General features: G+C 41.8%; 1 protein-coding gene across 2 annotated transcripts in view; it reads left to right on the top strand.

The window, feature by feature from the left end:
• Window positions 1-613: 613 nt before the first annotated feature.
• The window catches only part of SPAST (spastin), a 55,853-nt gene continuing 41,501 nt past the window's right edge, over window positions 614-14,965 (top strand). For both annotated transcript variants that reach the window (XM_044261814.1, XM_044261813.1), the window contains exon 1: window positions 614-1,091. In XM_044261814.1, the coding sequence (XP_044117749.1) occupies window positions 677-1,091 (415 nt within the window). In that variant the 5' untranslated portion in view covers window positions 614-676. The remainder of the gene's footprint in view (window positions 1,092-14,965) is intronic.

Genomic DNA, 14,965 nt, shown 5'->3' with positions numbered 1-14,965 from the left:
CCCAACCTCCCACCCCCCCCCCGCCACTTCAAACCCCTCAGACTGTTTTTCAGATCAATCATCCTTTGCCGGAGACTGGCAGAAAATGCTGAAAGAAATATAAGGGCGATAGCACTGCGAGATAGCAGCCCTGCGAACCAGTCGAGCGGGCCCAAACCGCAGCGGTCCCCACGGTAAATCGATGACCGAAGTTCTCAGCTTAAGCAACTCTCCGGGGATAGCGTAGTCTGTAGAGCGACGGACCCCTGAGGATGACGTAGCTGAATTGCACCTTGGGAACTGTAGTTCCACACGGAAGAGCCCGAGGGGCGGGAGCTGCACACGCGCACTAGGAGCTCAGGGCAACAAAGACGGCGGCGTGCGCGCGCGCGCTGGAGAAAGACTTGGGCAGGCGTGCGCGTGCGCGGCCACAGCTCGGAGCTACCAGGAGGCTGAGAGGACACAGAGCGGGAGGGGCAGGAACCACCGACCGCAGGAGGAGGCAAGGGGTTGTGCTCCTGGCCGAGCGAAGAGAAAGGGGCGGGGCCGGCGAGCAGCGCGTGGAGGTGCCGAGCTCCCGGAACGGCGGACGCGCGGGCGTCTGTGGCCCTCGCCGTCCCAGTGGCCGCCGCCGTGGCTTGGTCGCCGTCGGTCTGCGGGAGGCGGGTTATGGCGGCGGCGGCAGTGGGAGCTGTGAATGAGTTCTCCGGGTGGACGAGGGAAGAAGAAAGGCTCCGGCGGCTGCAGCAGCCCGGTGCCTCCCAGGCCTCCGCCCCCCTGCCTGGCCCCCGCCCGTCCCGCCCCCAGACCGGCCTCCCCTCCGGAGTCGCTGCATAAGCGAAACCTGTACTACTTCTCCTACCCGCTGTTCGTAGGCTTCGCGCTGCTGCGTTTGGTCGCCTTCCACCTGGGGCTCCTCTTCGTGTGGCTCTGCCAGCGCTTCTCCCGCGCCCTCATGGCCGCCAAGAGGAGCTCCCGGGCCGCGCCGGCGCCGGCCTCGGCCTCGCCCCCGGCGCCAGTGCCGGGCGGGGAGGCCGAGAGCGTCCGAGCCTTCCACAAACAGGCCTTCGAGTACATCTCCATTGCCCTGCGCATCGATGAGGACGAGAAAGGTAAGTGCGGGGCTGGAGGGAGGGGGAGGCGGCGCCGGGAAGAAAGCGGAGGGGTCGCTCAGGGAGGGCAACACCTGCGGTCCCTTTCCTTCGGGAGCGGGCGGTGCAACCCCGGAATTGATCCTCTCCCCCCGCCCGGGGTGGGCGGCTTCACCGCCGTCAGACTCATCCTCTACGATTCTCAGTTAAACCTCTCCCCTTTCAGGCACCCTGGCTGTCGACTTTGTTTCAGACACCAGCCTTCCCCTACACTTCTGCATGAACCAAGTCCCTATGAGACAGCCAGTCGTGCTATTGACAGTGACAGTTGTTCTAGAATGACCACACGGATTCTTTCTTGCACTGTAAACAATGTGTGGCTTCCTCTGAGCCAGGTTTCCAAAAGGTTTCGGTATCGGAGAAGCTGTGTCTTGTTATAGGCGTTTAATGAAAGCAGAGTACTGTAGTGTCAAAAAAAAAAATGGTGACTTAATTTTGAAAGGAACAGCTGCATATGATTATAGCTGAATTGGCATTTTTTAAAGTTTCGTGACATTTTATTCATATAACGACTTCTAAGTATTTTTTTATAAAGTTCTATTTTAACATGAAACTTTTGTCCCTGTTAGATTTTATTTTATTTCATCTCAATCAGTATTCCAAAGTAGCCTCTAAGTTTCTCAATATAACTTGAAACAGATTTGTATTTCTTTTATTTTTTAAGATTTTTTATTTCTGAATGAAGGCAAGAATACTGTATCCTTCAGATTTCTGAAACTAACGTGTTTAAGTCGTTCCGTGCACCAACCGCTGTACTGTTAGCTTTGTATGTGTTCTTTACTTAATCCTCACAATTGCCTTGTGAGGTGCAAGTACTGTTAGTATCAGTGCATTGCAGATGAAGGAAAGGAGGCTCAAAAGATTAAAGCAGGTCATTCCAAACCTATGCTAATTCCTAATGAACACTTTTTTATGGAAGATGAGAACTGAAGTTAGGAGTTTTGCAACATTTTGAAAATCCCTCCTTTCATCCCTGCCTCCAATATGCAAAGACCTTTTTCCTGTAACTACCAAAGAACATTTTGGTATCACTTCACTTAGGTGATACTTGCACTGTCATTTATCCAAAAAACAACAACATTCTGCAGGTCATTTGTAGACTCTCACTGCTGTCAACTACAGACTGTTCTAGAATTTAGTTTTGTTGAACCCTGTTTCCTTTGTGGAACCCAGGAGTGAGAAGTATTAGAGAAGAAGCAGGTGTTCATGGTTTTGATAGTAAGGACAGTGGAGTTTAAGAGAGTTCTAGGAAGGGAGCATCCAGCTCTCTCAGTCGGTGGAACATGTGGGGTTGTGAGTTCAAGCCTCACGTTGGCTGTGGAGATTACTTTAAAAAAATCTATAGAAGAAGAGAGCTCTAGGAAAGAGTTCTGTTTAAGAAAAAAGAATACCATGTGTTTGTGGAAGGAAGTTTTTGTTAAATGTTTCATTCTGTACCATCTCTTGGAACACTGAAGGATCCTTGGTGAGGATGAATAAGGGTACCATCATCCCTTCCTAGAGAAGCACTGTTTGATTGCACGATCCAAATACAGTAGGGTCCCCAGAAGTTTACTAATCTAGGTCAAAAGATGTTTTAGAATAGGGGGAATACGTTTAAGGGTAGATTCATTGTAGTATTTAGGAAGAGACTACCAGAAAACACAAGGAAATTTTTTTTTTTAACACTGGGTGATGACAGCTGGGAGGTAAGATAAGAGGAGAGGACAAGGATAACCTAGGTATTAAAAAAAAAAAAAAAAAGGCCCGAGGCTCTTAGATTTAAAGAGAAATCAGTTCCTTAAGGAGGGATAAGTGACAAGTAGAAATCAGACCTTTGGTTTCAAACTTATGACTTGTCTTACAGAGTATTACATATATGACTACACCTATTATATTTAAATCTTCTAAAATATTTTAAAAGTATATTTTCAGCAATCCATAGGTTGCATACTCGACTCTCCACTGTTAATGTTTCTGTTCAAAGTTTTTGCTTTATTTGTACTTTAGTTTTTTGGGTTTTTTAAAAGATTTTTATTTATTTGACATAGAGAACGAGAGAGGGAATACAGCAGGGGGAGAGGGGGAAGCAGGCCTCCTGCTGAGTGATGCAGGGCTCCATCCCAGGACCCTTGGGACCATGACCTGAGCCAAAGGCAGACGGTTAACGACCGAGCCACCCAGGTGCCCCTATACTTTAGTTTCTGAAGTAGACTTTAGAATAGACTATGATAACTTTTTAGTTTGTTATACAGCTGATGTATTATGTGCTGAAACTAATTCGTTCAAACTGAAACAAATTAGTTAAATATTCATTTTTTCCTAAAAAATGAATTAAAGCTAAGTTTATATTGTCATAGTTCTTTTCTCATTATTTTCCCTTAGAATATTCAAACTTTTTATACTTTAGCCTTAATCCAGTAGTTGCAAGAGTTTACATTTACAGTCTGCTTATCTCTCAACCACCCTTGACAGTGTAAAATAAGAGAATTTTATTCTCCTTTCTCACTGTGTCAAAATAGATATGAACGGATAAAAATGAATTGTCTTTAAAGCAGTCTTCAAACGTTTCTTAACTTTGTGGTAAACCATCAAGGGGCTAGTAATGTCATGCGCTGCCATTCCCTTAGTAACCTGACTTAGCTTCTAACTCCGTTGAAAGCCACTTTATTTCATCAGGTAAAATGGGCTATTTCAGACTGTTGTTGTGTTAATTAATTGAAACATTTGATGCCTTGAAATAATAAAGGCCAAACTAAATCTCATTTCAATAAAGTAGTGTATAAATATGGTTTATATGGTGACTGTTTATTTTGTATTTTATTCTTACGGCATAGTCAGCTTTGACACTGAATTTTTGAAAAGGCCTAAATTTGTGTGAAACCAAACTATTTAAAATAGAGAAGAATAACACAGTAAACTTAATTACCTAATGTAAGGATATTTGAGTTCTGTTCATTAAAAAAAGCATTTATTGAATACCAGTTAATTTGCACAGCTCTATACATTCTAGATGCGACTTAAGAAAACTCACTTCCTCTCCAGTAAGATGTAAGACAGCATTTGCTCTATGATCATTAAAATGTGTGTGTGTTTCCATGCATATTATATGTCTCATTTTTTTCGAGGAGTTAAATATTTTTTTGGATATATAATTGTTGAACATCCTTGGAAAACTGATAACCTTTTATATCCATTATGTATATGGAGAAACTGAAATTTAAAGAGTGAACTCACATTAGCAGAACCAGGAACAGAGTTTAGGTGAACAGAAAATTATGCCCCTCATTATACTTTCTGCTTTAAGCAGGTTTTCTGTTTTGTAATCCTAGTACTGGGCCCCTTGGAATACTTGGGGGAAAAGAGGAGGTTGTCATAGTGGGTCTTTGGATTAACCAGAACATGATCTAACATGTTTAGCATGGCTCCTGCAAGTAGACAAGCCTAAGATCTCCTGGGTAATAGAGTGGTGCAGGCTTTCTGGGTGTGGTTTGATGACCTGGAGTATGTAGAACTTGACAGTAAGGGCCCAGTGTGTTGTATGAAAGAGAGTCGGTTTCTCAGGATATTGCAGGAATGAAGAACCTGGAATCAAGGACAGAAATGGTCTAAATAGAGTCTTTTATATTTATTCCTAGTCAGCTCATATTTAAAACATTAGGCTTTTAAAATGTTGTCATACAGGGCGCCTGGGTGGCTCAGTGGGTTAAGCCGCTGCCTTCGGCTCAGGTCATGATCTCAGGGTCCTGGGATCGAGTCCCGCATCGGGCTCTCTGCTCAGCAGGGAGCCTGCTTCCTCCTCTCTCTCTCTCTGCCTGCCTCTCTGCCTACTTGTGATCTCTCTCTGTCAAATAAATAAATAAAATCTTTAAAAAAAAAAAAATGTTGTCATACATATTTGTATTCCTATGTAACTCAACCTTGCACTATTTAACCTTGCACACACAAAAACCTTGCCTAACTATATTTTCAGAATGTTGATAGAGAATAGGGATCAGAAATGTCAGATTTGGTATACTTTCTTTTACCCCTAAAAACTGCTAGTCACTATTTTGAAAGGATTGATTTCAGACAATTTTCTTGGGCCTAATGATTCTTCTTTAAAGTTTCCATGATTACAACAAAGAAAGAATTATTTGAGTGGATGGATATTTACATAATATTACTCTTTTTCAAAAGAAAAGCATTACCTTTTATTAAATACACGATATACATTTCCCATTTCTTTTTTTTTTTTGTTTTAAGAGTTTATTTATTTATTTGTCAGAGAGAGAGCGAGCGAGAGTGAGCACAGGCAGAGAGTGGCAGGCAGAGTGAGAGGGAGAAGCAGGCTCCCTGCGGAGCAAGGAGCCCAATGCGGGACTCTATCCTAGGACGCTGGGATCATGAGCTGAGCCGAAGGCAGCTGCTTAACCAACTGAGCCACCCAGGCGTCCCACATTTCCCATTTCTATTCAAGAATATTTAATGGCAGGGACGCCTGGGTGGCTCAGTTGGTTGGACGACTGCCTTCGGCTCAGGGCGTGATCCTGGAGTCCCGGGATCGAGTCCCACATCGGGCTCCCAGCTCCATGGGGAGTCTGCTTCGGTCTCTGACCATCTCCTCGCTCATGCTTTCTCTCACTGTCTCTCTCTCTCAAATAAATAAATAAAATTTAAAAAAAAATCTTTAAAAAAAAAAAAAGAATATTTAATGGCAGGGACGCCTGGGATCGAGTCCCCACATTGGGCTCCTTGCTCGGCGAGGAGCCTGCTTCTCCCTCTGCCTCTGCTTGCCATTCTGTCTGCCTGTGCTCGCGCTCTCCCCCTCTCTCTCTCTGATAAAAAAAAAAAAAAAAAACTTAAAAAAAAAAAAAGAATATTTAATGGCATTTGCACTAAAGAGACAAAAAAGGCAGCCACTGTTAGGAACCTGGTCCCTTGCTCTGGTTTTTTTAAATTGCAATTTATATTTTTCCTAATGTAGAGTACAGTTAAACCCTATAAAGCTCACCTGGTAACTAGATTCCTAAGACTATTGTTAGTCATCCTGAGAACAGTTAAGGGATAGACAGGCAGTAAATGGATATTAAATTATTGAAAAAAGATCTTCCCTAACCCTTCCTGCTTCTTTTTCACTATCGTATTCCCCATGTTCCACCCAATGGTAGTTGGCTTTTTGACATCTGGCAAAGTACAGATTCTCTGTTTCTCTACTACTTTTCGTCTTTTTTGACCTATAATACTCCTTGACCTATATAATACCAGTGGAGGTATTAATGAGCTAAGGTAGCCTTTTTTTCTCCTTGTGAATTAACTATCCACACTAGACATCCTATAGAATGAAACTTTGAGCACACTCAAATCTCAGCAGTTGTTTATTTGGTAAATGAGTTAAGAAAAATAATAAAATCTATGATTATCTTAGAGACTATGTTTTACAGCTATGAAGGTATACCATAGAAATGTTAAACTTATTTCTGTCTTTGCTCCTCTTTGCGATTATTTTATGCTATAATAGAAAAGGAGAGAATTAACTGTTGTTTTTTTTTTTTAAGATTTTATTTATTTATTTGACAGAGATCACAAGTAGGCAGTGAGGCAGGCAGAGAGGAGGAAGCAGGCTCCCTGCTGAGCAGAGAGCCCGATGCAGGGGAATGCGGGGCTCGATCCCAGGACCCTGGGACCACAACCGAAGCAAGCGGAAGGCAGAGGCTTTAACCCACTGAGCAACCCAGGCACCCCTTAACTGTTCTTAAGTGAGCTTTGTCAGTGTCTTTCAGTCAACCATCAGTAGAACCCCTGTGGCTGAACAACTGGGATTTATTATAGAAGCGGGGAGAACACACATGGTGGGAACCATGGCATCTCAGGAAAGGGTGCTAGAAATAACTTCCAGGATTTGGGCTTATATCAGGTGATTTTGAGGAGGATTTGAGGAAGCAGGATTTTGTTCTGCATTGGATGCTGTCAGGAAGAGGGGTATTTTATGATTAAGTATCTTGAATGTGATCTAGAAAGCGGGAAGGCCAGAAGGAGGCAAAAGCTGTAGCTGGTTGAAAAGCACTCATTAGCCTGAAGAGGAAGATGCTTGGTATTTCATGGTTTGAACAATATTCATGTTTTTCTGTGTTTAGACATGATTATGGAGTGGTCATGTTTTGTCTTCATCCATCACAATCACAAAGTGACCTTATCTGATGTTGATGTTCTGTGAAATTGTTTATGATCAACAGAGCACCAGGTCTGGCAGTAATGCCAAGTCAGCTCCTAGTTACACCAGGCTTGCCTTATAGTAGCAGGCCAGCTCTTGGATGTCAGGGCCTGCTTTTCTCTTTCTCAGCTTCAAGGACCTAATTTTATCCTTTTAAAATTGTGGTGCCTAGTATTCAAAATGACATTTGAGTTCTGACTATTCAAGATCTTGGCGAAGTTACTGCACTGAGTCAGTGTTTGTAAATACTTAGTGCCTGCACAGAGTAGGTCCTCAGAAAACAGGACTGCTGTTATTCAACAATCCTTTTAAGATTATAGCCCCTGTGAGTTATTGTTAAACCTTGATACCTGGTTTCTGTTACACTTTTTAGGATATAGCGGCCACATAAATGACATTTGAGGAAGAAGGGGAATTATCGAAAGAGTGATATAAAAATATGTTTGCTAATTATGACCCTCAGTTCAGAAAAAAACAAGTGGAAGTCTCCCCTAAGCTCACTTAGTATCCTAACCTTTTATTTTATTTTATTTTATAAATATTTTATTTATTTATAAATAAAGATTTTTGTTTATTTGACAGCAAGAGAGGGAACACAAGCAGGGGGAGTGAGAGAGGGAGAAGCAGGCTTCCTACTGAGCATGGAGCCCGATGTGGGCTTGATCCCAGGACCCTGAGATCATGGCCTGAGCTGAAGGCAATTGCTTAATCGACTGAGCCACCCGGGCGCCCTAACCTTTTATCTTAAAAGAGATAAAACTAATCATTTTGTACTCATATGTGAAAATAATGCAAGCCTCTCAGTAGAGAATTTGGAAAATAAAGAAAATGCATAGAAAAAAATTAAAGTTACCGACTACCCATAGTAAATACAAAAGACTTCAAAAGAAGATAAATTAATTGACATTCTTAAAGTTTAAAGAAAATGTCCAAAACTGAAATGATTTCTTTCCATGGGATTCAAAACCTTGCCAATTAAATGGGAACGTCTTTACTTCAGAGATAAACCTTGAAGTTGGAAAGTAAATACAAGTATGACCTTTTTGCTGAATTAAAACACAGTAGAAAGTATCCTTTCTGTAGTAGTGAACTATGAGAAGAATAATCTCGGGGCTGTTCACTGATGCTTCATGATCCTATGGTTTATTACAGTTTAGCACACAATGAAATCTGTTGTAGGATTTTTTAAGATTTTATTTATTTGAGAGAGAGAGAGGGAGAAACAACATGAGTAGGGAGTCCGGCAGAGGGAGAGGAAGAAGCAGATTCTCCCTGAGCAGGGAGCCGAATCCCAGGACCTCTGGATCATGACCTTAGCCAAAGACAGACACTTAACAGACTTAGCCACCCAGACTCCCCTATTGTAGGACTTTTTAAAGATACCTCTTATTCTGCTAATTGTGACACTTGTAAGTTCCTAAAAGAAAATTGTGCAGGAGGGCGCCTGGGTGGCTCAGTGGGTTAAGCCGCTGCCTTCGGCTCAGGTCATGATCTCAGGGTCCTGGGATCGAGTCCCACATCGGGCTCCCTGCCGAGCGGAGAGCCTGCTTCCCTTTCTCCCTTTCTCTCTGCCTGCCTCTCCATCTACTTGTGATCTCTCTCTGTCAAATAAATAAAGAAAATCTTAAAAAAAAAAAAAAGAAAAAAAGAAAAGAAAATTGTGTAGGAAAATTAGTATATTTGTTCCGTGGAATTTTTTGTAGGCAGATACTAGAGGACTAAATAAGTAAAAGCAGTGGCTTTACATAACTTAAATGAGCAATAGTCACAAACATACACTGTGCATGCAGTTCTGAAGTAGAAGGATTTAAGTTAGCCAACAGATTACCAATTATAATAAATATTGTAAAAGTAATATTGATGTGCTGCTTTATTTTTTAAACTATTTTCATATATCCTGTTTCACTTGATTTTTGCCACAACTCAGGGTTAGGTGAAAGAAATGTCATCTTTTTTTTAGGTTAGCAAAATAAAACCCAGTGAGATTACTGACTTTCCCAAAATCATATAGCTATTAGAGGATAATCAAGGGCTTAAGTCCCCATATTGTAACATCATGAACATACATCCTCTCTCTCTCCATCCCAAACTACTCTTATTTTGTCCCTTCTTGTGGCAGTGTGGGTACTACTACTACTATCTGAATGAAAAGATGCAGTATATAATTCATAACGTAATCTACTGTACTTACCTCTATCTAAAGATGGATATCATTACTATTTCTGTTGCTTGTAGACTAGCATATACTCAAAAATTAAAATAATGGGGGCCCCTGTTGACTCAGTTGGTTAACCATCTAACTCTTGGTTTTGGGTCAGGTCATGGTCTTGGGGTGGTAGGATTGATCCATGTGTCCAGCTCTGTAGTTCTGTGCTTGGTGTGGAGTCTGCTTGAGATTCTCTTTCCCTCTCCCTCTGCCCCTTCCCCACCTTGTGCATGGGTATGCTCCTCTCTCCCCCAATGATTAAATCTTCTAAAAAATTAAAATAATGAACAAATACACATATAGAAAGTGAAAATCCTCTGTAATCTTATCCTTAGGGAGATGATTACCTAATAAGTTATCTGACCTTGTGTATTTATATAAACATAAATATTTATTCATTTGTGGGAAAAAATGTTATATACAGACTGATCCATAACCTTTTCCTTAAGGTATTGGGACTCTTTCCATTTCAATATACTTTATCAGGGTGCCTGGGTGGCTCAGTCACTAAGCATCTTCCTTTGGCTCAGGTCATGATCCCAGGGTCTCAGATTGGGCTCCCTGTCCAGCTGGAAGCCTGCTTCTCCCTCTCTGGCTTTCCCTGCTTGTGTTCCGTCTCGCTGTCTCTCTGTCAAATAAAATCTTCTGAGAAAAATATATACTTTACCTTCCCCTTCTATTTATTTAGCTTTTAAGTAAACTTTGATTAAATTATACATAAAGTGCATAATTACTGTAGTGCTTAGTGAATTTTCAAAGTAAACATAGCAGTTTGAAACCCTACCAGGTCAAGAAATAAGAGTATTCCTCCAGGGCGCCTGGGTGGCTCGGTGGGTTGAGCCGCTGCCTTCGGCTCGGGTCGTGATCTCGGGGTCCTGGGATCGAGTCCCGCATCGGGCTCTCTGCTCAGCGGGGAGCCTGCTTCCTCCTCTCTCTCTCTGCCTGCCTCTCTGCCTGCTTGTGGTCTCTCTCTGTCAGGTAAACAAGTAAATAAATCTTTGAAAAAAAAAAAAAAAAAGAGTATTCCTCCAGAAGCCTGCCTTTGTGATGTTCTCTTCCACTTACTACCTTTCCCCATTCTTTGCAAAGATACCTACAATTCGAATTCTAACACTATAGATTAGTTTTACCTGATCTTGAGCTTTATAAATGAAATCACATGGTAAGTGTTCTTTTGTGTGTGGTTTCTTTTGCTCAATATATGCTGGTCAAAAAAATTAACAAGACCGTAAAGATATGTTGAAGAGGATGTAGAGAAAGGGGAACCCTTTTACACTGGTGGTAGGAATACAAGTTGGTGCAGCCACTTTGGAAAACAGTGTGGCGATTCCTTAAGAAATTAAAAATAGAGCTTCCCTATGACCCTGCAATTGCACTACTGGGTATTTACCCCAAGGATACTGATGTAGTGAAAAGAAGGGCCATCTGTACCCCAGTGTTCATAGCAGCAATGGCCACAGTTGCCAAACTGTGGAAAGAGCCAAGGTGCCCTTCAATGGACAAATGGATAAAGAAGATATGGTCCATATATACAATGGAGTATTATGCCTCCATCAGAAAGGATGAATACCCAACACTTGTATCAACATGGGACCGGAAGAGATTATGCTAAGTGAAATAAGTCAAGCAGAGAGAGTCAATTATCATATGGTGTCGTTACTTGTGGAGCATAAGGAATAACATGGAGGACATAGGGAAATGGAGAGGAGAAGGGAGTTGGGGGAAATCAGAGGGGAAGATGAACCATGAGAGACTGTGGACTCAGAGAAACAAACTGAGGGTTTTGAAGGGGATGAGGGTAGGGAGTTGGTTGAGCCTGGTGGTGGGTATTGTGGAGGGCACGTATTGCATGGAGCACTGGGTGTAGTGCATAAACAATGAATGCTGGAACACTGAGAAGAAATAAAATGGAAAAAATATATATGCTGGTCAGGTTTATTCTGTGCTGTTGCACGTGGCAGTAGTTTGTTCATTTTCATTGCTGTATACCAAGGGCCACACGGTGCTTAGAACGGGCCAGTTAGAAATTTTTTTTTCATTTTGTAGAACATAGATAATCTAAACTTTGCTGTTTTAGTCATTTTAAGTGTACAATTCAGTGGCATTAAGTACATTCCCAGTGTTGTGCAACCATCAACACTGTACATTTCTAGAACTTTTTTTATCATTCCAAACAGAAAGTCTGTACCCATTAAACAATAACTCCCCACTCATCTCCCTTTTTCCTTCTCTCTTTCCTTGGTAATTTCTGTTCTGCTTTTTGTACCAATGAATTTTCCTATTTCAGGTACCTTATCTAAATGGAATCATTCAGTATTCTTTTGTATCTGACTTGTCTCACTTAGCATAATGTTTTCAAGGTTCGTCACCCTTACATCGTGTATCAGATTTCATTCGTTTTTAAGGCTGAATAATACTCCATTATATGTATTCACTACATTTTGTTTAATCATTTGTCTGTTGATGAACTTTGGGTTTTGCCATCTATTGTGAACTGTGCTGCTGTTAACAGTAATATATGGCTATCTGTTTGCTCCCCTGCTCTCAGTACTTTTGAGTATCTACCTAGGAGTAGAATTGCTGGATCATATGGCAACTCCCTGTTTAATTTGTTGAGGGACTGAGAAGTATTTCCACATCCCTTGTACCATTTGTACATTCCCGCTGCCAGTGCACAAGGGTTTCCAATTTTTCTACATTTGTTAGTTTCAGGGTTTTTAAAATAATAGTCTTCCTATTGGATGTGAAGCACTGCCTTATCATGGTTTTGATTATATTTCCATAATGATTTGCGATGGTAAATGTTTTTTCACTTACTTATTGGTCATTTCTGTGTCTTCTTTGAAAAATGCCTAAGTCCTTTGTCACTTTTTGTGTTGGGTTTGGGTTTTTTTTTTTTTTTAAAGATTTTTTATTTTTATTTATTTGACAGAGAGAGATTACAAGTAGCCAGAGAGGCAGGCAGAGAGAGAGAGGAGGAAGCAGGCTCCCTGCAGAGCAGAGAGCCCGATGCGGGACTCGATCCCAGGACCCTGAGATCATGACCTGAGCCGAAGGCAGCGGCTTAACCCACTGAGCCACCCAGGCGCCCAAGGGTTTGGGTTTTTTATTGAGCCATTTAGCAAATATTTTAAGCTCTCTGTCACAATATTTTAAGATCTCTGAACATTCAAAACTCTCATATAGTAGGTGTGATCTAATAAGTTTTTTATTAACATATAATGTATTATTTGTTTTAGGGGTCACAGGTCTGTGAATCAGTCTTAAACAATTCACAGCCACCCTAGCACATACCCTCCCCAATGTCCATCACGCAGCCACCCTTTCCCTTCCGCATCACCCCCAGCAACCCTCAGTTTGTTGCTTGAGATTAAGAGTCTCTTATGGTTTGTCTCCCTCCCGATCCCATCTTGTTTCATTTATTCCCCTCCCTGCCCACCACGACACCCCACCCTGCCTCTCAAATTCTTCATATCAGAGCGATCATATGATAACTGTCTTTTCTCTGATTGACTTATTTTGCTCAGCATAATACCCTCTAGTTCCATCCACGTCATGGCAAATGGCAAGATTTGGGGGTTTCTTGATGGCTGCATACTATTCCATTGTGTAAATGTATCACATCTTTATTCATCTGTTGAGGGACATCTAAGTTCTTTTCATAGTTTGGCTATTGTGGACATTGCTGCTATAAACATTCAGGTGCACATGCCCCTTCAAATCACTACATTTGCATCTTTAGGGTAAATACCCAGTAGTGAGATTGCTGGGTTGTAGAGCAGCTCTATTTTCACCTTTTTGAGGAACCTCCATGCTGTTATCCAGAGTGGCTGCACCAGCTTGCATTCCCAGCAACAGGGTAGGAGGGTTCCCCTTTCTCCAAATTTTTTTTTAAGAGTTTTTTTAATTTTAGAGCACATGCATGAGCGGGGGCGGGGCGGGGGGAGGATCAAAGGGGGAAGAAGAGGAAGAAGAGGAAGTTGGAAAGAATGCCAGGCAGACTCAGTGCTGAGTGCAGAGCCTGACACAGGGTTCAGTCTCAGGACCCTGAGATCATGACCTGAGCTAAAATCAGGAGTTGGATGCTTAACTGACTGAGGTACACCCCCTGTCAAGGTGCGCCCCCGGCTAAGTTAAGTTTTATGTACAAAAACAGATGGCTGACAATATTTGACCTTTGGGCCATTGTTTGTCTTAGATTATGTAGTCCACTAAATTATTAGCTAATAATTTCAAGCGTAACAGTGAATGTAAATTTCTGCCACCCCAATCTTCTTTTTATTTGATATAGTCTGGTTGGTTGAGTTTGAGTGTTAGTTGGGGCTTTAGAGGGAAGAGAAATGTGTATGGGAAACTAAGAACTGTAAAATATCTTGAGGGCCTTTTATGTCTTGGAGACCATTGGAAGATTGAATTTTTCTGCCATAGTTTCTGCCACAGGCCCCCCTGTGACACCTAAAGCAAATCAGTGGACAGTAGGGGCTATAGTTTCCCTTACCTTAAGGTAAGTGATTTTAATATGATTTCCAGCCCTTGTGCAAGCTGGCCTAGTTCGTAATTCTTTAGTTAATTAAGGTTCCCAACCCAAATCCTGGAATCTTTGCCACTACTTCTCTTGGGCATGCCCTGGAATTCACATTTGGTCAGCTGAGTTCTGTGAGTCTGCTGAAAGCTCTGCTTAGTTTCTTGTCTACTTTTGCCTTCAGAATCGACAGTTTGCTTTAAGTAGAAAAGTGCCCCAAATGCCAGCCCACCTCTGTTGGCTTTTTTCCCTTTCCATATTTTGGTAATTTTTGAAAATAGCATCCTAATGAATGTGACATAGTTGCTTTCCAAATTTGGGCAATTTTCACTATTTCGAAAATTCTTTGATCCCTTCAAACAGATGTTGGTTTTTTTTTAAGATTTTATTTATTTATTTGACAGATCACAAGCAGGCTCCACGCTGAGCAGAGAGCCCGACATGGGGCTCAATCCCAGGATGCTGGGATCATGACCTGAGCCGAAGGCAGAGGCTTAACCCACTGAGCCACCCAGGCGCCTCACAAACAGATGTTTTAAAAAGAATTTTCTGCCTTTTGTCTCGTAGTCTAATTTTACTCTTATAATGAAAATTGTAGTTCTGGTGTTATATTCCAAGCCATAGTGGAAATCCTTATACATAAATGTTGGGAGTATTGCACTTTTGAAGAGTCAGATTTATTGAGGTATATTTTACATACAGTGAAATTTAACCTTTTTAGGAGTTTGTAGTTCAGTGAGTTTGGCAAACAGTTGGGTAACCATGACAATAACTGATACACTGAATGTTTTATCACCCCAAAAGCTCCTTTGTGCTCCCTTGTAATCAGTCCCCTTGCCTTCCCATCAGCTCCTGGCAGTCACTGATCTGATCTGTTCCTATAGTGTTGTCTTCACTGAGTGTTGTGTAAATAGAATCATACAGTATGTGTAGCC

The sequence above is a fragment of the Neovison vison genome, chromosome 8 (genome assembly GCF_020171115.1).
Source record: "Neovison vison isolate M4711 chromosome 8, ASM_NN_V1, whole genome shotgun sequence".
Classification (NCBI taxonomy): Eukaryota; Metazoa; Chordata; class Mammalia; order Carnivora; family Mustelidae; genus Neogale; species Neogale vison.
The sequence above is the reverse complement of the archived record's forward strand: the minus strand, read 5'-3'. Positions and strand labels throughout refer to the sequence as shown.